At 45.1% G+C, this 22452-nt stretch overlaps 1 protein-coding gene across 8 annotated transcripts in view; it reads right to left on the minus strand.

Moving 5' to 3' along the window:
• foxc1a (forkhead box C1a) overlaps positions 1 to 21838 on the minus strand; it is a 152944-nt gene extending 131106 nt beyond the window's left edge. For 6 of the 8 annotated variants that reach the window (XR_009797773.1, XR_009797775.1, XR_009797776.1 and 3 more), the window contains exons 1-2: positions 21610 to 21838; positions 19931 to 20006 (exon numbers count right to left, since the gene is read on the minus strand). Coding sequence is in view for 1 of the 8 variants with exons in the window: in XM_061839641.1 (XP_061695625.1) it covers positions 15935 to 17403; positions 19931 to 20006; positions 21610 to 21621 (1557 nt within the window). In the remaining 7 variants the exon portion in view is untranslated. Of the gene's footprint in view, positions 1 to 64; positions 1770 to 15348; positions 17404 to 19930; positions 20007 to 21609 lie in introns of those variants that run through there. The other 2 variants (XR_009797774.1, XM_061839641.1) reach the window with 2 other exon arrangements.
• Between the last annotated feature and the right edge of the window lie 614 nt (positions 21839 to 22452).

Raw genomic sequence — 22452 nt, forward strand, 5'->3', positions numbered from 1 at the left:
GGAAGACGGGCCGACGGGCTTGGCCGCCGTCCATGCTCCTCTGACACCTGACAAAAAGAAGACACCGCTCTCACAGAAAAAGAACACCGCGAGAGAGATCGGGGTCGGCTCAAGTCGCTGGACTACAACATAGTTTCCAACAAGGTTTTGGGAGCTCAACCTTTTTTTTTTTTTTTTTTATTCCTAAACCAAGGTTGAACATTTGTAACAAACAACTCCGCTCATTGCCAAAAGAACAGCAAACCTACAGTGCTGGCAGCATTATGCTTTGGGCCCCCTTCGTTTTTATCTTGAGACGAGCGCCATAAAGTACTCAGTGTTAGCACAAGACTTACAGGTTTTAGCTAGCAAGAAACGACGTGTCAGGAAAAGCCTACTTGAACATCTGAAATTTGATTTACACGACGTAACCAACATTACAGAACGTGTGATTGTGGAGATTATATTGAATACAGATATATAAACTGATGGTACCGGTCGGTACATTTGTCCTGTCCCCTTTTCAATGAAAATTAAAATGAAAACAAGCCGCTACTCCTCTGCGTTGAGAGGAGCCAGATGAGGTGGCTGGGGCATCGGATTCGGATGCCTCCCGGACGCCTCCCTGGTGAGGCGTTCCGGGGACGTCCCACCGGAAAGAGACCCCGAGGACGACCCAGGAGAGACTATGTCTCTTGGCTGGCTTGGGAACGCCTCGGGATCCCTCCGGAAGACCTGGAAGAAGTGGCTGGGAAAGGGAAGTCTGGGTATCAGTGCTGAAGCTACTTCCTCCGTGACCCGACCCAGATAAGCGGTAGATAAAGGATGGATGGATGGATAAAAATAAGACAACGTTCGAGAAACAAGAAATGCGTGTGACGGAGGAAAGCAATGCAATAATGCGTCTCTTTCCTTCCACTTCTGCTGCACCTACAAACAGGCACACAAGGCTCCGCCCACCCACCTTCAGCAAGGAAACTGTTGACACAAAAATCGGCCCTAATGAGGTCAAGCACAATAGATAGATGGGGGGAGATCGACTCACGTGTCAGAAAATCTCAGGAACAACCCCAGCTAACCTCTGGATTCATGCAAGATGATGTTGGAAAAATATAAAACACTTAAAATAGTACTGAGTACAAGAATAGCCATTGACTTTACTAATGTGGGAGCTGTGGTAGAGTGCAGTAAGCCGTTGTAAAATCTATATCCGCTGGAATAATTGTTGGAATTTTGGATTTCAACATAAGCCGATTTCATTTTTTTTTTTTTTTTTTTTTAGGACCGCCTATTATTTTTTTTGGAACACTATATGTTATATGCCTTGTTGTTTTAATGGATTGTATTTGGGTCTGGTCTTTATTGTAAGTCGGCTACATTGTGGTGCAGTCCAGTTCCAGACTGTCGCATGGCCATCGGCCGCTTTACGAACACAATACAACAATGTGCAACAGGAACTTTTCGGGTCTGGAACTAATGAGCAATAAGTTGCTGGTAATTTCGGTGCGAAAGGGCCAAAGGAGAACGATGACCGTACTCGAGCGCACTCGGTGCAAAAACGAGCCAAGTTGTTATCAAAGCCCCGAGGTGATTATTTTCCACAAGATTTTCCCGTCAGGATGTTATGAATGTCTCCGTGTTCGCTGGTGGCTGATAAACTGCGTCGCTTTTCTACGCTGATGTCATCCGGCAGCCTCCGCTTCCTCTCCGAGCGAAGAGCGCGAACGCCTTCGGCGTGCCCCGTTGCGGCGACACCGTCCCTCGCCGTCTCGGTAATGCGGACCACATTTCTGTACAGAAGCAATAGGATCCGTCACCGGGACGCTGGCTGCGAGGGTCATTATCGGAGCAATATCGATCATTCTTCATCCTCAGTATGTGCACCATGAGGACGGAATGTATTTGTACTGGCAGCGGAGCGGGCTTCCAGTGCGGTACTGGAGGCCGCAGCATTATATTAGCCGTTCTCTCCACGCTTTGTTTGTTTTCACGGCGTGTTCAGCCATCACTCAGCAAACCGACCATCGGGGTACGACTTCCCGCAGCGCCGTGGAATGCTAGCGGCGTCGCGGCTGCGCGTGTGGCGGTGAACGTAGATGCGTCGCGTCCTTCGCCGCAGCCCGGGCCAAAATGGGTTTTTGGGGGTCTCGGCCGATACCGCAGCGGAGTGTAATAGAAGTCTGCTGAACTCTGAGGGTCGTCGTTTCGCTCAACCGCTAGCGTGCAAACAAACATGTACGGGTGGGATGCAGTGAAACAGCCCACGAGCGAGTTGCGTTGACCGCGCTCGTTTCAGGTTAATATCCGAGGCGTTTTTGAGCACAGGAAGTTTTGTAATTACAGTAGAATTACAGATGACTTCCATGGTGATCTAATCATTCATTCATTACATTTAAAATGCTAATTCAACTATTCTCTGCTGCATCCCAGAATCTTTGATAACTATACGGGTCATCGCGCTAACCATATTTTAACATCCAATGTTCCCTCTAAGCTCCGCACGTGCGCAATTGTGCACCGCTGATGGAGTCTCTTAGCAGATGTTTGCATTGTGCGCAAAAATAATAATAATCCGATGCAAATTGAAAGTATAACATACAGCTATTCAGTTTGTGGCATTTTTCAATGTGATTCAATGAGTGAGGGATGACTGGTTGTTACATCCAATGGCACAATTCACATACATACTGTAAAAAATGAAAAGAAGCCACTGCTTTCTTTTAGGCAGCAGATGGAACTTTCTCTAACAACGACCACTGTTCCGCCACACACTCTTTTTCTTATTTTACCTTATACACCCCCCTCCCGTCCCTCGTTCTTAAAGACATACACTCATAATTACAAATGTTACAGTACTTACATAGCCCATCAATGTTTTTTTTTATAATGACAGCATCCACCACTGTGGATTTAGTTAGCAACACAGACTGGGCAACGTACAGCAAAGACGAGCTAGACATGCTGCCTCTGTTTACTTTCGATATGAATAGAGAACGTTCAAAAAAAGAAATGCTGTTGTTTCAAGATACAATGACTGTCGGAGTATGTGAATAATTGAAGAAAAAAATGGACGATATTTTCTGAAGCCAAAGTAGAAAGTGCAAGTGCAGGATGAGATGGTGTGTCATTTTAAAATTCCACCTCCAGGATGAAAGCACAGACAACACAGTGCACATAAAGCTAATTCTGTATTTTATATATAGGAGGCAACGTAACATTAACCTTAAAACGGTTTGGGAGCATCATCCTCACCCCCCAATTGTCAGTAGCTCGCAAGAGGCTGGCTGCTTGAAAATTAGATCTTGGGGTTAAAAAGTCTCAGCACCTCTGGTATAAAAGGGACGTAAACCACTGTGAAGGAGTTAATTATAATTACAATACATATTTGTATGAAAAACACTTGTAGCCTGTAAAGATAAGTGAATCAAATGAAAAATAGTAAGTATTTGCTGCTGCAAAAAAAAAAAATCGGTTTATTGACGCCGTTCGGAATCCTCGAAGCACTTTATGCCGGGAAGGCCGTAAACCAAAGAAGTCGTGCAGTTTGTTGAGTTTGTCAGTAGGATTCCATGAGCAGAACCCATTGGGAAGGATCCCATTCAGTTTTGACCAAAGTTTGGGAAGCGGATTCATAAAAAAGGGAAAACTGTGCGAGTCCCACCCCAAATGCATTTTCGCGTCATTCACACCGAAGGTCGACCTGCAGGAGAGGCCCGCAGGTCATTGTTCCCGGGCCGCCCCGTTGACGGACGCCGCCGCCGATTCGCTTGCGCTTCCTGTCGAGACCCAGACGGCCCGCTTCGCTCCTCTCTTATCATGCGCCACCGAGCCTTGGGGGGGGCGAAGGAAAAGAAGGGGAAGTCAGGGGAGTATTTAGAGCAAGAAGAGGGGTTTTCCTTGATGCTCTTTGCCTTGACACGGAGCCAACAAGCAGTCTGAGCTGATGAGTGAAGAAGCTGCACGTTGCCTTAAGTACATGCGTTATTTGCACCAGTCACGGAAGGTGAAATGACTTCTTTTTTTTTTGTGGTATTATGATTCTCTTTCTCCCTGTTAGGGCACGACGGGAGATTGTTGTGGCTGATAAGATAAGAATGCAGCAGCGGTCTGCTCCGGTCGCTGGTGCAGGAGGAGGAAATGCCTATCTGATGGCATTTTCAAATTGGATTTTGAATGCTCAGACGGGGGGGAGGAAAGACCGCGACACGTTCCCAAACTCCAGCCGCGGCAGTCGGGTTGCATTTATTGGCCCGATTGCGTTATAAACAACCCACGATGACACAGGTTCCACTGGATGATGTCACTTTTTGTGCGACCACGTGTTGATACGCGGCCAAAATATTCACCGCGTCAAACGACGGAGCCAATTCGCAGTCGCACGATTTCCAATTTCGCAAAGACAAGTTCAATCAACGTGACTTTAGTGAGTTTGTTTTGCTTTGACCTTTTTTCCAGCCTGAGGAATGACACGCACCAGTGATGAATGGCAGAATAAATCCAAAGAGAAATGCAAAGAGCAAAACATGTCACACTGTGCACAAATTGAACATTAGTGAGGCTTGGTCAAAATTGATTGTAAAAAGCTATACATACATACATTTCATATTTTATGAAGCCGAGTTTCTTTCGCCACAGCGGATATTTATGCTTGAAAATATGCTTATCTTATACTGATCTAAATTGCATTATAGTAAATGAGCCAGTCAGTCAGAAATAAAACTATAAAGCTATACACCTGACATGATGTATTTTTGCCAGAAAAAAAAGTCATGTTTGGAAACTTTTCCATTGCCCAGAACTAAATAAAATGTGACCTTTGTGGGATTTTTTTTTTTTTTTTGGTTCACATAAAAGGGCTGCTTGTCATGAGCAAGTTTACCTCATGTCATTAAGTCAGCCGTCTGCGGTAGTCAGCTAAAAGGAGGCCAGCGAAGTCACCGGCAGATCCCCCCCACCGCCCCCCCCCCAAAAAAAAAATTACATTAATTTCATATGAAACAGTCCAACAAACCCAATTTACATTAGCAGAATGAAGGCATGAAAGTGCGAGTCTTGCTTTTGAACATTTTTGACGGGATGAGCCGCTTTTCAAATGTGCGCGACGAGCCCGCCACCCTTTTTCCTGCCCGCATCGGGGAGGGAAAGGCGCTGTGTAAACCTTTTCAACCGGCCCAGATTAAGCCAGCGCTGGACCCTGCCTACTTCCTGGTGTTCCCTTACTTTTGCCCGACACTTCTTCGATTTTTACTTTTTTACTTTTTGCACCGGTCCTGTTTTTTTTTTTTTTTTTTTTAAGAATTGCCACATGAATGTATCATTAACACGAAAACACATTTGTTTGTTTACATTATTTTCATGTCGAAGTGGCCTGACCCGAGTGTCAAGTAGCAATTGAGTCCGAAATGTTTAGTCTGCACGTTTACAAGCGGAATAGCTCCGTTCATTCCAGTAATCTGACTTGAGCAAATAAATGGATATCTAAATTATTTTTTTGTCCTTTTTGCCACATTGAACACAATTAACTGGATGAAGTACAACTTACGGTACCATACCAGAATAGTATTGCAGAAGGAAACCCGAAAGGGATAAGCTACTGATAGATTTCTTTGATACCAATACAAAATTGTGACATTGGAATTGACCCAATCATTTCAATAAATATGCACAATTGTGTTTTTCCACGGATAAGATCACTCTTTTCCCAAGGCCTGCAAATGGTGATGGATGGCAAGTGATTTTTTTTCCACGTCGCTCAGCTTTCCAGAAGGCGCCGAAACGGAAACTGGAGTAGTAAGAGATACGCCGCGCATTAGAGGGGAAAGGCAAAACGGGTCAGGGTCAGGATAGAAAGTTTAACACCCGAGACAGACTTATCCAGTCCCTTTTGTGTTGAAAGCAATTATCGGCATCTTGGGCGCATAGCATTGCACAGCTCCCACCGGAATCTGATGTCAGCAGATGCATGATGACTGTTTGTAGGTACTACAGGTTTGCAGGTGTTACACACACCATTATTAAGAATTCTAGTAGGATTTCCTGATTAGATTGTCCCGCATACACAATTTATGGAAGTGATCATGACTAGCAGCAGGAATGGTCGACTAGCATCATCGTACACAAGTAAATGATGATGAAGCTAACAATAACTGTGAAGAACTGACAGGTTCTTGGTGTTTTTCTATCCTGAAATGTGTGAGGATATTTTTCAGATACCTTTTGTGTACAAAACAGCAACAATAGAGATGTTTTATGAGACGACTGCATGGATGAACAATACGGTGCATAATATCAATTTTTGGATTGAACTAGCAATATTATTGACAGTTTTACTTTAGTGATCGACTCCGGTGCCGCCCGCGTTTTGTGTCCCCCTCTACTGCGACCAGTGCCTTGTCTATTTCAGGGGTCTTTACCAAGAAATTGCAGAAAAACATACCAGAGAAGGACGTGGAAACGTCAAAAGGCAGAGCCTCACATTGCTGCTGGCTATTTATTTGGATTTATCTGGGGGGCGAGTCCCCAAGTCCTCCCCCCCGGCGCTCCAACGTCCGACCGCGCTGCTCGCCCGACGCAGTCGGCCCCTCTGTTGTGAGTGCGACGTAAACAAAGCATTAAGTCATCGTAAATCACGGCCCCGCCGACGAGGGGAACGGAGATGGCAGCTCCTGCGCTCCTCCTTCAGTCCCAATGTGTAAGATCATTATTAAAATTGCAGCCCAATTTAGATAATGCTAAATGACTTTCTCCGTCTCCCACTTTGATGTGCGGGGGATTTTCCTGCACTCTTCAGTGGAAGGAGCTTGAAAGGAGCCGAGCAGGGCGGGAAGACAATTGCGCCGAGAGCTCGGCGCTTTGATGTGGGGAGCGTTTGCGTGGCGTTCGATTGGAAACGGGCCTGATTGCTTCGATGAGATTCATTTTTCGACAAAGCCTCGTTTCCAGAAGTGAACGCTACATCTCGCTCGCTGCACGCCGCAGACGACGTGAACTTTTGGCAGAACGAGCGGAGGTTGTGCGTGCGCCGTTGCACTCTCGGTGAACTCGTCTCGGTGGCCGAGGGCCCCTGAATGCTGAAACTTTGCTTTCCCAGCCCCCTTGTTCTTCTTCTGGTCCATCGTGTTTCCATGTTCAAATCAGTAGAACTGAACATGTTTCCTAACTTCCACGGCACCAATTGAGGTTTTTTTCCACGCACCTGAAAGCCACTTTTTCCTCCTGTTTAGGGCTACAAACCGGGACCTGGGATGTGTTTATCATCTGGTTCACAGCGAATTGCCCCAAATGGACACGACAACCAGAAAGTGCATCGGTGTACGATCTATTTTGTTTCAACACGTGAAAATATCGCTGTAAATCAAGAATACCCTCAAATAGTTCACTAATCAATCAGTTAGGATAAGTTACTTGGGGTAAGTTTAGTGAGGTTCAGTCATTGGTGTGTTCGCTTGTTTGTTCGGTCGTTCGTCGGCTTATTCCGAACCTGAGCTGCAAGGTGACCAACCAAACGGAGCGCACTACTTGGCTGCAACCAGCAGAGGCGCTGCTGAGTCATTCGTGATTTTCCGTCATCAAGGGAGCTAAAGTGTACGATTCCTAGCTGAGGCACAGAAAGAGTTCAGAACATTCAGCGACAGATCTTCCTATCCAAATAAAGATTTATTTTTAAAGAACTGATTGACTGATTTAAAAATTAACCTTGCGCACTTGAGGGTCAAATCCCAAAAGTTAATTCTAAAAAAAAAAAAAAAATACAGCTAAAATTTGTATGGCCAGGCACAAGGTTTTCAATAACTTTCCTTTGCAGTATTTATGGGAACCGAGCTGCCGACAGTCAATTTTTGTCCAATTCCCCACAGAATTTCTGTGAGAAAATGTGACAGATTATAAAGAATGCAGAAAAAAAAAATGGAGGGACATGAATGTTTGGCAGCACACCAACATGCTTATATGAGTCTGCAGCTTTTCTTCGAAAGGTCAATCTCATAAAAAAAAAAAAATCCTCTTTCCATGCAGGATTTATTCTCTTTGATGAATGTTACCGCTCGGCCGTGCACCCGTCTATTGTTCGCCGTCGCTCTCTTTGTCTCGCGGTTCACGTATTTGCCCGACTGGTCGCTGTTAACACAATGGCGGACAAACATCAGAGGGCCCGTGCACAGGGGATGTTTACACGGGCCGAGAGCCTGGAGACGGAACACAGATACAAGTGGCGATCTGCGGAGATGGGGGGCGGGGGGGGGGGGGGTTCCGAAATCTGCAAACACCATCTGGCCGGCTCACACCTGCGCGCCTCACGGACGACAATTTCACGTTGTCGTCTCTAAACGGTTGGACACACACTTATTAATTTGTGAAATCTGAACACACCCCACTCCTTAATCACTCAAGTTAGTCTATTTGAGACTTTGATCAGAAGGGGCGAGTTTAACACCAACGATTGTCAAGCCCACACTTTTTTTTTTTTGTAGACTGTGGAAGGAAAACCTCACTGAACGCACCACACGTCGCACAATTATGGCGAAAGAAAATGTTGAATGCAACATTTTCTTTCGCCATAATCTTCCGATATTCGTGTCTTTGCTGACTTTGATTTGAACAATGAAAAACATAAAAATCAGCCCAATTATCGGCATGTGTGCCCACACCGAGATGGGGGGAGGGGTGGATTTAATTCCACTCATCACACAAAACTTGATAATCACAGAGGATCTTTTGGGAACATCCAATATTGAGCCATTTTCTGAATTTGATCACAAGGGATGGAAAATACTTAATTTGTCACGATTATCGGAATACACACACCCCACTTAAATAGCGCTACAATTTTTTTCGCCATTTCTTCTGTGTTCTCTCTTCGCATGTTTATTTTTTTTTACAAATGTTCTTCACAATGCAATCAAGCTTCCACAGAAAGAAAGAGTAGAACAAAAAAATAGAAGAAAATACGCTGAAAGAGGCAGTCAGGAGGAAGGGGTTTCATCTGCAGGGGTCAAAGGTAACACTTTCCACCGACACAAGCTGACAGCTGATATCTGAGAATGGACCGCTCTTGTCCTAACGCTATAACGTACTCGTTTTCGTTGAGCACTGATTAAGAATTTGCATTTCGTGGTCTTGATTCTTTTTGCAGGTTAGAGTTTGAATGATATATCGCACACATTTGCCGGAACACACACGTATACCCGCAGCGCTATTGTCAGGGGTGCGCATATTTCAGAAGCAGATTGTGAAGCTTTAAATGGTCGGCGTCACCATCGATCTGCTGTCAGATAGATAAAAAACAGCTGAGTCCAATGATAAAACGTTGCAGTCGCTGCTCGTGTTTCCTGATTAAAACGATATCGCTTCGATACGCGCGAGTTATCAGATGGGAATGCGGGATGGAAACTCGAACACAGAGTAAACAGGAATGTTTTCATTCTGTGGTCGTACTTCAGTTTCAGAGTGGAGACGACCCCGGTGGGTTTTCCCCCACCTCGGACCTTTAATGCAGTTTGAAATACACTTATGCGAAGCGTTTGATAACGTCAACAGGCGTAATGTACGTGAAATTAATTGCAAAGACAGATGATTCTAACCTTAAACAATGAGCTCAGATGAGAAAGAATCCTCTAGATGCGACGCAAATAAATACGATAGCGATAGATGTGATGGGAAAAGATACAATACAGAGATCCAATGTGATAGTATATAAGTAAATATGACACAATACAGGTACAGATTGATAAGATGTGAGGAATACACAGATATGATACAATATTGATAATGTACAGATAGATATGACACAGACAGATGAAATGATGTAGATACAATGTGCTATGGTAGCGATACATGTAATGCAAACAATACGATCGATAGTTATTCAATAATCCAAGCTAGCCAAAGGTTTTGGCTCGCTACACGCCCGTGAGAGAAAGAGGCAAAATACAAGTAAGATAAAAGCAAACTCGATTCGAATCGATCAGCTCAGCTGCGATTTGTGGCGCACAAGAAAGTTCTTCGCCATTGGTGGCTTGCCGGCGGATGCGTACGCTAAGGGGCCGGCGACGAGGCGGTGGGCTACGTAGGGGTCTCGGTCTTGCCCGACACTCGCTACGGCTGCTTGTAAACTGTATCGCTACGTGAAACCCGACTGCGGTGCAAAAAAAGATTGCGGAGCGACCGCTGCACAAGAGAATTGCGACAAATATCACTGGATCGCCGAGTCAATTCAGGGGCGCTGCTAGCTTGGATGGCACCCACCTGACAACCCACCGTCGTCTTGCCCCACACTCGCTACGACCGCCCGGCAAACTGTATCGCTACGTGGAACCCGACTGCGGTGCAAAAAAAGATTGCGGAGCGACCGCTGCACAAGAGAATTGCGGCAAAAATCACTGGATCGTCGAGTCAATTCAGGGGCGCTGCTCGCTTGGATGGCACCCACCTGACAACCCACCGTCGTCTTGCCCCACACTCGCTACGACCGCCCGGCAAACTGTATCGCTACGTGGAACCCGACTGCGGTGCAAAAAAAGATTGCGGAGCGACCGCTGCACCTGACAACCCACCGCCGTCCCTCATTTGCCACAAATACCGTGAAAATTTTCCCACATGTTTAAAAAAAAAACAACTGCATAAATCAGGTATATATAGAATGCAAGGTATGAAAAATATACAATGTGTCTTAATTTATGGGGATTGTTACAACTATGTACGTAGAGGCTAAGATGAACAAAGGCAAAAAGACCTAGTTATTAATTTCAGTTCATCTTGTGAGGTCAGTGGGTAATAATAATAATAATAAAAGCAGCAAAGCAATCTCTTGCGCTCATTTGAGAAGCAGACCAAAATTGTCCCGCATACTTCTGGTTATAGATGGGTGCAATGCAGTTAGACGAGATATGATATCAGCAAAACAGATCAGATTGAAAATGATTCCCATGCGGTTAGAAACCGACAGACAGAAACTGCCCATCACCAAAGGCCACAATCATTTTGTTTATAGTTTTTGCATTTACTTGATGTTAATTGTTCTTCACAATCTGCAGAGTCCCAAAGAAACAAGAGGAGCAACTATTTCGACTGCATCCACGGGCGCAACGGCTCTTCCCCCCCCCTTTTCGTTCCGCAAACACGGGCCGTCACGTGACTTTCCAAATTCAAAAGAGGACAGAAAGGGGAATAACCGAGGATTCGTCGACATCACGCACTTGCAGACGGCGGGAAGCAAAATAGAAGATTTTGTAATTGGCCGAGCGCTGCAGTAGGCTGCTACTGCCAGTAACTTATTGGCACTGACGCTTGGCGAGGAGGCATTTAGATGACTTTTTTCCTGTGTCCACACACGCGCACACACGCACAGCATCCCCAGCGGTTTTGATCCCCGCATTGTCTTGTTTCTATTTCGGAGCAAAAGCGACATTCTGGCCCTGCCGTCTCATCCATCACCGTCTACTGCGACACTCTGAAGGGACAGAAGAAGTGCAGAGGTCAAACGGGGTCACTTCCATGCACCTTCTCCAGCGCCGCCTCCGCAGGCAACAAACGGGCTCCGGGGGCAAAAAAAAAAAAAGTTGTGGAATGTACGAGTTGAAAAATATACTCGTCAAAGTACAAAGTACGTAACTGTGTCCTTGAGTTCTTAATATTTTGATGCCGCTGTATTTCTCGGAGTTGATTTATTTTCCAACCGAAATCCATACAGAGCAAGCTCTTTAAACACACTCGGGAATTTTTTTTAACTTCATTTTTATATTAAAACATTTTTATTAATTTTATTTATGTATTTATTTATTAGATTATGAATGCTGGCGATTAATTATCAGTAAGATATCAAAACTATACAATTGTCCAGTCTGGTGAAACTGCACAATATCTCCTTTTCAATTTAAATTTTCCACAGTTTTCTAATTTATTAATCTGCACCTATGTACAATATTTGAATTGATATTCTTGATTTATTGCTATTTGCTGAACTGTAGAAAATGTAAATTAAATAACTGGTTTGTTTTTGTTTGTTTTTTATGTTTGCACGTATTTTATTAAATCGGGATGCACGAAAATAAAGCCCGATTTCTCGTCTTTTAAATTTCATATATATATACATATGATTTGGTATTAATGTGTTGAAATGTTTTCTCTCAATGATTCCGCAGCCAGAGATCGCCCAACCAACCCCCCCCCCCCCCCTCCAGAAAGACACAGACAACTGCGGCTGAATCTCAAATGGCCGCTGGGATCTGAAAGTGTCACGCGCACGCACTTGAGGTTTGCAGTCAATCGGGACGCGCGTACACGTGAGCCGCTTTCTTTGGTGACGGCATTTACGAACGCCACAAACAAAAAAACAAACAAACAAAAATCCGCAGCGGATGTTATTTTATTTCATTTTACCGCGTTTATCTACTGTAAATTTTTTTTAATTGAACTACATTTTACTCCATCGCATTTCAATGTAATTTACTTTATCAAAGTTCAACCCGACCATCACTAAGATGTTTTTTTTTTTTTTGTATCTATTTGCGTACGAGTGAAATTCCTCCCATATATGAGTTGCATTAAAAATAAAAAAATAAAAAAGTAAAAACAAACACGTAGCTGTACCACTAAAGCAACTCCGTTTGAAGGAAGGGATATGACGCCCCCCATTTGGCATAATTACCCTTCAGTTGTGCCGCCACAAGAAAATTTTTGAAATTGCAACGTTTATAAATGTGTAATTTCTCCACTGCTCGAGATGCTGAATTTAGATTCTCGCAGTCATGAAAAACTATATAAAAATAAAGCGATCAAGCATTTCATCTGACCGGACGACTTTTTGCTCTTTGGATTGATTGCACTGCTGACTTAAAACATTTTTGCACGATATTGGAATTTATTAAGATGCGCCTGCATATTGATGAGGGTGTGAAAAATGATGAGTGGGCGAGGCTGAAGTGAGAACCTGTGCGCGTGCGTGTGTCGCACCTCCGAACTTTGGAGCGTTCTGGGCCTCGGCGCGCGCACGGTTGGCGTCTCCGGCCTCCGTTTTTTGGGATTGCAAGCAGATGCGGAGCACGCTGACCCGCAACTAAAAACATTCCGCACAGGGGCCTGGAGGGGGTCACGCAGGTGCACCGCACGCCCCCCACCAGCAGATTGCAAAATTTGCGAATCGTGCACGCGGAAAGCCCTCAAACGAGATTCCAAGTACTCGCGAGAGTCTGCGTCGCCGTCTTTCGCTTTTCAATTGAGCTTCATCCATCATCATTAAATTCTTATTATTTTGATTTGAAAGTTGCCGCAAATGACGTGTGTCAACTTTTACCTCCTCGCTAACTTGGGGGGAGGGAGGACGGGGGCTCGTTTCCATTCAGCCATTTTTCTTCCATGCCAAATTATCTCTCTCGTCTCGTTTGTTTTTTCCGCGATGCATTTCGGAAATCACTTTTTTCAATTTGTAATTGTTTTATTGAGTCAAAAAGCTCAAATGTGCTTGTATTTGAATATAGGTGCCAGCGTGCATATTGCTTTCATTATCTTAGATCTGATCTTCCTTGATTATGTAAGAATTTCGAAATCATTGTACCAGATAACGTTTGTGTTCATTCATTTGAATTTAATATTTTGGAATTGCGAGCAACAGATTACGATGGAAATTTATTCGATTTCATTTCATTGTTGTGCATAACTCATTTCATATATATATATGTGTGTGTGTGTGTGTGTGTGTGTGTGTGTGTGTGCGCGCACGCACGCGCGACGTAGCTATTTGTACTGCCTTCCACTACAAAACATTCCTGTATTCCATTTTTTTTCTTTTTATTATTAATGTTTTACTGGACCACATGACGCATTCTAACATTTTATTTCATCATTTTTGAAGGCTCGTGAAACATAACGCTCTATTTATTTAATCGTATCGAATTCCTTATAACATTTTTGGGGGTGTGCAAGACGAGATATGCATGTGGAGTCATTTTTTGCAAGTGAAATCAAGCTTTTGGGAGGACAAGGTTGAGTGGGAGTGGGTGGGGGGGGGGACGAAAATGGGGTCCCCAGATGCTTCGGACCCCCTGAAACAGAAAGACTGGGGGCGTCCGCTGAAATGTCAACAAGGCCCCAAAATCTGCTGATTAAAACAAAACAAAAAAATAGAAAGAATTGTGAATCAGTTTTCCTTTTGGGGGCCCGTCACGCTCCACTTTGACCCCCAAGCGTGAAAAAACGATTGCAGCGCGCTGATTGGATTTTGATTCCTTCCTGACCTGGAACTGTTCCGTGAACGCGCCATCAATCTTGGGACTTAACACTTGTTTGTTATTTAGGCAAAACATTTTTTGAAGCACACAAAAGGACGAGCGACGATTTTTGGGGAGGCTTGATGACAATTGTTCATTCGGCACCTTTGGGATTTTTTGCTTGAATTGATCCTTTCCTGCAATTACGTCCATTCAATGAGAAGAGAGAAGAATTTGAAAAAAAAAAAAAAAAAACATTTTACGGTGACGACGCCTCAGAAAATGTTGTTGAGCTATTGCGAGTTTGGTTTCGGGACCACGTCAAATTTGCCGAAAACGACACGTACACACAAAAAATAGCACATTTCAAATGAGTTATCATCCACGTGAAATTAAAAAAACTGACAATAGGTGGGCAGTTTTTCTGTATTAAAATCAAAAACTGTATTCCCCAAAAACAAACTACAATATTGGTCATAGTAGTAACTATCATTACTATTATTATTGTTCACATTGATGAAAATAATAATGCGCATTTTCATGCACTGGGTAAAAATGTTAAGCCTGGCCGATATATATATTATTTTTTATCCAAATTGCAATTACTATTATTGAATTATTGTCAATGATTATATTGCGTTAGAAATTAAATCACTCCAGAAAAACTGCTGATTGCAAGTGTTTTTAAATGACATTTCCGCCTTTTCACCAATTTTGTTCTTTGTCACAATAAAACTGTCGCATATTTGAACTCCGCCAATAAATCCTTTTATGACTTTTCTAAAGTTAACTTTTGCGGCTTTTTATTTGAGTGAATGTGGGCCAAATGTGACGTTTTGCGCTTGTTGCGGCAACAAACCAGCAGCAATCAACAAGATGGAACTGCATAAATGTATATGTTGTACTACTGTATTTGCTATATTAGCACGTGCATCCACAACTACTTTTATCTATTAAAATGCATGCGTAAAATATCCACTTGAATGCAAACAATACGAAAGTGACTTTTAAACGTTGACGATGACGTTGCAATATTGACGTACAAGCATTTTGGATCTTGTAAAATGTCACAATTATTGATAAAATGTTGGGGATTTGAGGCTGTCGTGTAAAATATCACCAGCAGCCCGGGCAAGGAAAAAAAATAGTCTTTTAAAAGGCCTTAAACTCACATAAAATGAACATTTATTAAACAAACAAGCAAAAATCCTTCCAAAAAAATAAAATAAAAATACTTATCAACATGTTGATGACTTTTTCCAAATAGTATACGGCGATATAAACGTTCCTTCAGTCACTTTTATAATGGAACTTTTTTTTTTTTTTTTTTTTTTTTTTATTGGGGTAGATCAGTTTAGGAAACACTGTCGTGTGTGTGTGTGTGTGTGTGGTGTGTGTGTGTGTGTGTGTGTGTGTGTGTGTGTTCGCGCGCGTGTGTTTGGCCCATAATATCCTGGCTACAGTTTGAAAATAAATTACTATATGCAAGTTACACGTCCATGGAAAAGTTTTTTTTTTTTTTACATGTTAAACAAAAAAAAACAAAAAACAAAAAAATAAAGAGACTTACGTGTTATTTGCTGTAACACTGTTTAGAAACATGTTTTTGTTTGTTTGTTTGTGTTCTGTCTCATGTTAGTCCATTTTGGTGAGGATGGCGAAGGACTGAATAGGACAGTATTGGGGCGGGGGGTGCACTGGACGTCGGGACTTGACGATCAGGTTGTTTGGTTTTTTGTTTTTGTTTTTAAAAATCAGAACTTGCTGCAGTCGTAGACAAAAGCTCCCGAAGTGCGATAGATGGACTGGCTCGGGGGGAAGGACATCTGGCAGCTGTTATTCCCGTTGACCGGCGAGTTGTTCAAGCCAATTCTCTGGGACTCGAACATCTCTCGCACCGCGTGGAAGTTCTGCTGCTGGGCCGCCGCCGCCGGGTAGGCCGCGCCCAGGTGGCCCAGGTCCCCGGCCTGGTTGAGGTACCACGAGGTCAGCCTGCCCTGGTGCGCGTGCGGGTGGCCGTCCTGGCCCGAGTTGAGGCCGCCGTGGCCCTGCAGCGACGACGCGGTGGTGGTGACAGAGTAGTCGGGCAGGGCGTCCTCCTGCACGGTGGTGCTGGGGGCGGCCAGGTGGCTGGCCCGCTCGCCGGCGTACAGGCTCATGGCCTGCATGTTGCAATGGTAGGTGGCGTTGGAGGTAGTGGAGATGGAGTTCTGGGTGCAGGCGGAGCTGTACGCGGACGTCTGACTCGGGGAGTAGCTGAGCGTCAACGACGGGGCAATGCCTGTCCTTGCGGGGGGCAGTTCGGGAGCCCCTTGCGGGGACCCCCGCAGGGAGGTCATGATATTGTCTACGCTGAAGCCCTGCGCCTGGTGCTGCTGCTGCTGCTGCTGGTGGTGGTGGTGCTGCTGCTCCGGGGGCTCCATGGCCACCATGGAGCGGCCGGACGGGATGCTGCCATGCGGGCTCCCGCTGGACATGCTGCTGCTGTCCGGGCTCTCGATCTTGGGCACGGCGCTCAAGGACGGGGAGTTGGCCTGCGGGGGGGTGACGCTGCCGTTCTCAGTCTTAATATCCTGGATGCGGACGGGTTGCGAGGCGGCCTGCTCCTGGTCCCGGGGCTGCTGCTGCTGCTGCTGGCGGGCCGGCGCGTCCTTCTGCAGCCGGTCCTCTTTCTCCTTCAGCACGTCCTTCTTCTTGAAGCGCCGCCGCCTGCGTAGGAAGCTGCCGTTCTCGAACATGTTATACGAGTCCGGGTCCAGGGTCCAGTAGCTGCCCTTGCCGGGTTTCTTGTCGTCGCGCGGCACTTTGACGAAGCACTCGTTGAGGGACAAGTTGTGGCGGATGCTGTTCTGCCAGCCTTGCTTGTTGTCCCGGTAGAACGGGAAGCGCTCCATGATGAACTGATAAATCCCGTTGAGGGTCACCTTCTTGTCGGGCGAGTTCTGGATGGCCATGGTGATGAGCGCGATGTAGCTGTACGGCGGCTTGACCATATCCTTCGGCTGAGGCTGAGGGGCGTAAGGTCCGTAGGCGCGCGCCATCCCCGCCGGGTACTGGTCGTGCGCGGCGTGGGTGTACATGTTCATGGGCGCCGGCATGCCCGTGTACCCGCCACCGGCCGCGGCTCGGTAGTAGCCCGGGTCGCCGCCGATGTACGGCACGACTCCGAGGGAGTTCGGGCTGGAGACGGAGTAGCGCGCCTGCATGGCTTCGGCTTCTCCCCCTCAAAAAAAAAAAGGCTTCGGTTCCTTTCCCGACCACCAGAAAACAAATCACAGCTCCCTTTTTAATAACTATTTAAAAAAAAAAAAAAAAAAAAAAAGGAAGAAGCTTTGCGTGTTTTTTAAGCCGTCCCCATCTCAGAGCGTTTGGAAAACTTCTGGACTTTGGACATCCGTCACCACGCAGGACTTTTGCGCAGTTAAATTCTTTCCTCCTTTTTGCAGCCAGTGAGGCTCCTCCTCGCTCAGGGCCACCGGCGTCCAATAGCAAGTGTGGCAGAGGCCCCTGCGAGGGAACTGGGGGGCGGGGGCAGCCCCCTTCAGGCCCACGTCGAGTCACAACAATCCGACCCGGGAAGAGCGAGTTCTCCCCCCCCCCCTCCCCTCAAATGCGTGAATATCAGCCAAATATGTCAAACTGTCACCACAACTCATTGTTTCTGTTTGGTTGACGCACCCCCCCCCCTCCACTCCTCCCCTTTAAATTTAAATCTAGCAGATGTCTGCTGAGATCAAAGTCTGGTCCGGGCTCATTAAAAGGGAGGCAATTAAAAGGCAAATTTGGGCGGAGAGTTGCCAAGATGTGTTCAGGGGTGGCCTTTAAAAGTCGGGGGGCCAAATGGCGGTTCGTCATCAACGGTGGGCACAGTGATAGGGAAAACACTTGCAAAACACACACTTCAGTCCGTGCGATACTTTTGGAGGCTGCTGAGTATTTATTCAGTAATCCAAGTGAAGTTTTGCAAATCTATCTTTTTTACAAAAAAAATAGAAGCGGTGGTGGTGGAGGGATTTCCATGCACACCGTGAAATCGTCCACGGCGGCGACTGTGAGGCAAAGTTACACTCCTAATAAAAATTCGTAAGCCTTTGCATGTCGTCTTAATTAAACCGTCCTGGCAGAGCTCGGACGGTTTCTCCTTACATGGACCCGGGCATGAACTTCTTTTTTTTTTTTTTTTTCCCCCACCGCCTCGGGGCTCTTTGCACACGCAAGCCCACGACGAGCAGCGAGCTGCCTACCCAGCAGCCCCCCCCCCCCCCCGCACAATTCATGCTATTCACCGTAGTTAGTAAGAATAGTAAAAAAATAAAAATAGTAAGATTTTTTTTTATTAATACACCCACGGATTGGTGTATCGAGCCTGTAAAATTCAGTTCAGGACAACTTATTATACCAGACATGAAAATACACTCGAAAAACTTGCCAACCACTACTAGGCAAATATAGATTCATTTAACAGGAATTCTATGTGGCCATAGACTGGGTTGGCAAATTCAGGGTGTGAGGAATACAATATTAAAACTTGGAAAAAGAAGAAGGCAAGGGGGAGATATAGCGATGAATGTGAGTGTGGCGCCCTCTAGCGAACAAGGAGTAAATCCGATTAAAACGAAAAATAAGGAACGCGTACAATTTTTTTTTTGGTGTGGGCAAAAACATTTTACACCCAATTTCTGAAAACATTAACACGTCATAAAAGAATTAAAGCGTTGCATGATATTTTTATTTGCAACTTTGTCAAAACATTGCTGATCGCTACTGTGAGAAATCGGGAACACGAACAGTTTCTTCCATAGATGAATATGATTCATTATTCATAGTACAAAAATAAAGTATAGGGAGTTTGAGCAAATGTGTGATTCCTGAAATGTGTGTCGCAGGCCTCCACTCGAGGAGTAGTTTTCCCTTTCGAAAAGGTCGGTAAGCCCATGTTACGTGTGAGAAACTCTTTATTCAATCGAATGAGAAAAGAAAAAAACTATTTACGACATTTACCATGTAAATAAAACATACTACAATGCTAGTTGAACCCATTCATCCAGCCTGCATATTATTTGCGTTTAGTACAGTATTTTATTATTATTATTATTATTAGTCTTTAAAGTGCAGGACATTTAAAAAAAACAGTTCCGTTGTCCTTGATATACAAAAGTAAAATGCAATTGGGTTGACTACCTACTTTTTTAGATTTTTTTTCCCCCCAACTCATTTTCAGTGAGCACTTAGGACTACTACGTTATTCTTTTTAGGTGATATGCAAAAAAAAAAAAAAAAAGTTGCGATAAAAAAAATTGCCAACCGTGTAGATGAATTATAATCCATATAATATGTACAGCGTGTAATGTATGCGTGCACAATATGCATGCATAATATTTATATTGCTCATTGAAGCTTTATATGATTTTTTTTTAATGAGACGTAAACGTGTGAATGATATTGTCACATTTAATTAGTGGGTGCAAATCGAGAGGCATAAATATAAGTAATAAAATTGTAAAATGCACTGAAGGACCACAAGGGGTGGGGCATTGAGTTTCGTGACGTCGACTTGAGCGCTTTCGACCTTGCCACAAAACTAACAAGATTGATTCTGTGCACTTGTTAGACTTTGCTGCCAGCTAGTGGTTGATTTGAGTACTACGACAGTTAGTATCCCACCGGTCATCGGAAGCAAGGAGGCTTTTTCCATCGAGTGTGTGTTACAGCAGCAGATGAATAAAGAGAAAGTTCTGGAAGCTTCTTACCTGCATGCTGACCGACTGCTTCCAGTGTGTATGACATCCGAATGTTTTCTTGAGAGCTCGCCGACGTCCTCCGAGCCTGCCGAGAGGGGCACACGGAGTTTAGCGGCGGAAGAAGGCATCCATTTTGTTTAGACGAGGTACACACGTGGGACCGGACCATTAAACAACAACAAAAATATGTGTTGAATTGAAAAATAAACCACTGCGCAACGCTCGATAACGCCTTTGATAACCTTGAAATTTCATTGCAGCCTGCGTAGATGAAAGATGCTTGGCTACATCCAGCACGCAGGTTGAATTCAAAACATAAACAAGTTCCCGTCACTGACGGTGTAGTTGGACACACGCCTGCCTTTGGTGCGGGCAGCGTGGGATCGATTCCCGCTCAGTGATGGTGTCGATATCTTCCCTGCGACTGGCAACTAGTTCAGGGTGTGGTCCGCCTTTCGCCCGAAGCCAGCTGCGATGGGCTCCAGCTTTCCCGCAACCCTTGTGAGGATAAGCAGCTCGGATAATGACATGACATGAACAAGTTCCTGACGAGTTTGACAACAATCACCTCAAGTAAACTTTTCCTGGAATTGCAGATTAGATGGGTGTCACTGCCACGATGAATTTTGGTCCGATTGAGGTCAGAACCTTGACTGCGTCCCTCCAGAACTTGTACTTTCTTCTTCTGAAGCCATTCTGTTGATGGTTTGCGTCTGTGTTTTTGGATCACTGTCCTGGTGCTGCACCCATCGTCTTTTGAGCCCAGCTAAAGATAGGTTTCCAATTACCGGTGGTGACACACAAGATGGCGGACAAGGGAATCCTGGGACTTTGGGGACGTCATCGGAAATCTATGTATTGGACAGTTAGCCTCAAGTCGCAAAAAATAGTTTGAGAAAGTTGTGTATTCGGTGGATCAGCTGGAAAGCGTTGGCCTCACAGTTCTGGGGTCCCGGGCTCGATCCTGGCCCCGCCTGTGTGGAGTTTGCATGTTCTCCCCATGCCTGCGTGGGTTTCCTCCGGGCACTCCGCTTTGCTCCCACGTCCTCAAAACATGCAACATTAATTGGACACTCTAATTGCCCAAGGTGTGATTGTGAGTGCGGCTGTTTGTCTCGATGTGCCCTGCGATTGGCCGGCGACCGGTTCAGGGTGTATCCCGCCTCCGGCCCATCGACAGCTGGGATAGGCTCCAGCACTCCCCTTGTGAGGATAAGCGGCGAAGAAAACAGACAGATGGAAATTTGTGCATTCATCTCCACATTTCTGATTTCAAGCTGTCGAGGCCCTTTGGTGGCAAAGCACCCCCATACCACAATGCTCTCTAAACTAGGTCTTGTAGTTCGGATAAAGGCTTTGATGTCGGTGTGCTGTGCCATTTTTTTCCTTCACACACGGCATCGCGTGTCCTTCCCAAACAATTCAACTTTGGTTTCATCTACCCACAGAAAATGTTGCCAATAGAGCTGTGGAGCCTTTGATTTCCCTTTAGCAAACTACAAACGTGCAGCAGTGTCTTTTGTTAGAAAGAGCAACGGCTTCCTTCTGCTTTGGTGTTCTCCCATGAACCTCATTTCACTCGTTTGGCACGTGGGAAATTCATCAACTTAGATATTGGGATGAGCTTGTAATTTGTGTAAGACTCCAGCTCACCCTCTCGGGTTCTTTTTGTTGTTGTTTTGTTTTACCTCATTGAGCATCGGGCAGTCATCTTTCCTGGACGGCCACGCCTTTCAAGAGAAGCAACAGCTCTTGAACTTTTGTTTCACCGTGGACCGACGTACGTCAAGATTTTAAAGATACTTTCGAAATCGTTTCCAGCTTTATACAAGAAAACAACTGTTAATAGTCAGACGCCTTTGAAGAGTTCTTTTGAGCAAGGCAAAGCTAAGATAAGATCCAACACTCGTGTGAGTTTTTGGGTGGCCAAAGCAGCTTTTAAGCCACACCTCCAATCTTGATTCATTGATTGGACTCCGGGTTGGACGCACCAGACTCTGATTAGCGCTGAGAATCTGTAGCCTAGGGGTTCAAATACTTTGACCTACCTGTCATGTGACTGTTCCAATGTTTTTCTTTCAATGAAATATAAATGCATAACTATTTGTGAAGTATTGGTTCCGTCAGTCTGCGTTTATTCTCATGTTTAAATGAAGTTCAGACCACATTTCATGATCAATTCATACAGAAATGTAAAAAGTACCTCAAGGTTCCCATAGTTTTTCATAGCACTATCCATCCATTTTCTGAGCTGCTTATCCTCATGAGGGCCACAGGAGTGCTGGAGCCAATCCCAGTTGTGGGCAGGAAGAGGAGACCCTGAACTGGTCAACAGCCAATCGGAGGGCACGTGGAGACACTCAGAAGTAATTTAGATTTGCAATTAATGCAAGTTTTTGGGATGAGGGAGGAGCGCCCGGAGAAAACCCACGCAGGCACGGGGAGAGCATGCAAACTTTACACAGGTGGGGCCGGGTTTGAACCCCAGTCCTCAGAACTATGAGGCCACCAGCGCCTCATTGCACTAATTA

The sequence above is a fragment of the Syngnathoides biaculeatus genome, chromosome 13 (genome assembly GCF_019802595.1).
Source record: "Syngnathoides biaculeatus isolate LvHL_M chromosome 13, ASM1980259v1, whole genome shotgun sequence".
Taxonomy (NCBI): Eukaryota; Metazoa; Chordata; class Actinopteri; order Syngnathiformes; family Syngnathidae; genus Syngnathoides; species Syngnathoides biaculeatus.